The 904-nt window shown below is 45.1% G+C and overlaps 1 protein-coding gene across 1 annotated transcript; it reads right to left on the bottom strand.

Moving 5' to 3' along the window:
* Positions 1 to 330: 330 nt before the first annotated feature.
* Positions 331 to 844, bottom strand: LOC106512472 (helicase SKI2W; the record flags this gene model as incomplete). The annotated part of the gene is given in 3 exon segments (XM_014001082.1): positions 331 to 435; positions 515 to 652; positions 716 to 844. Coding segments are annotated over 3 exon segments (372 nt in total), but the record flags the coding sequence as incomplete, so codon positions are not given.
* Between the last annotated feature and the right edge of the window lie 60 nt (positions 845 to 904).

Here is a 904-nt window from a genome sequence, read left to right as displayed (position 1 = left end):
ATGCTGAATACTGAAAACAGCTAAAACTAGCAAAAAAAAAAAAAAGAAGAAAGGAGCCAAAGGAAGCTGAAATTAGCATGAAGACGTTAAAAAGGTTGAACCAGAATAAAAAGGTAAAAAGCACAGTAAAGATCTGTAAACATAATTTGCTGAAATACTAAAAGTCATAGCTGGAATGTCCTGAAGGAGCTGAACTTTTTGATATGTGCCGAAAAACATACGGAAGAAAGAAATGATCTCAATGGTTCAATCAGTGAGAAACACAGATTTATAATTGTGACAACACGCAGTTAGTTGTTAAAGGTGGACATTTAAAAGGACAAAGCGTACCTGCAGGATGACTCCCAGCGCGTTCAGATGCTGGTTGTTGTTGACGACGACGACCCGACCCACAGACAGAGCTTTCAGTCCGTTCACCGACTCCAGGATGGCTCGCTGAAATCCAAACAGCAGCAGGGACATGTCAGAAAATGAACAAGTAGATGATTAAAGTAAAACTGGTGTGAGGAGGAACCTGCAGGGCTTCTGTGGTGCTCCTCAGCTCTGTCACCGTGAGATAATAAGGTAAAATGTCTGTCAGCTGGTCCCCGGTGTCCAGAGCGGGAAGAGACGCCAAGGTCTTCTTCAGCTGGCTGATCCTCTGCTCCTGAGCCTGCAGAGGACATTGTTCGAGTCAGGAGAGGAAACAGATTGAATAAAAGCTCAGGTAGCTTACCTGAGTGTCTCTGTGGCTCTCTGAGAAGCTCCTCCTCATCATGTCTGTGACTCGGAGCGCTTCGACCCGCAGCAGGTTCAGGATCATGGTGTAGGTCAGTCTGAACTGGGACTGGAGGATGGTTGGTTTGCCCTGAGACACACAGACACAAACTCAAAACCTTCGGCTCATTTAGGATACTTTTCTATA

The sequence above is a fragment of the Austrofundulus limnaeus genome, unplaced genomic scaffold (assembly GCF_001266775.1).
Source record: "Austrofundulus limnaeus strain Quisiro unplaced genomic scaffold, Austrofundulus_limnaeus-1.0 Scaffold7231, whole genome shotgun sequence".
Taxonomy (NCBI): Eukaryota; Metazoa; Chordata; class Actinopteri; order Cyprinodontiformes; family Rivulidae; genus Austrofundulus; species Austrofundulus limnaeus.
This window is presented reverse-complemented; position numbering and strand designations above follow the sequence as displayed.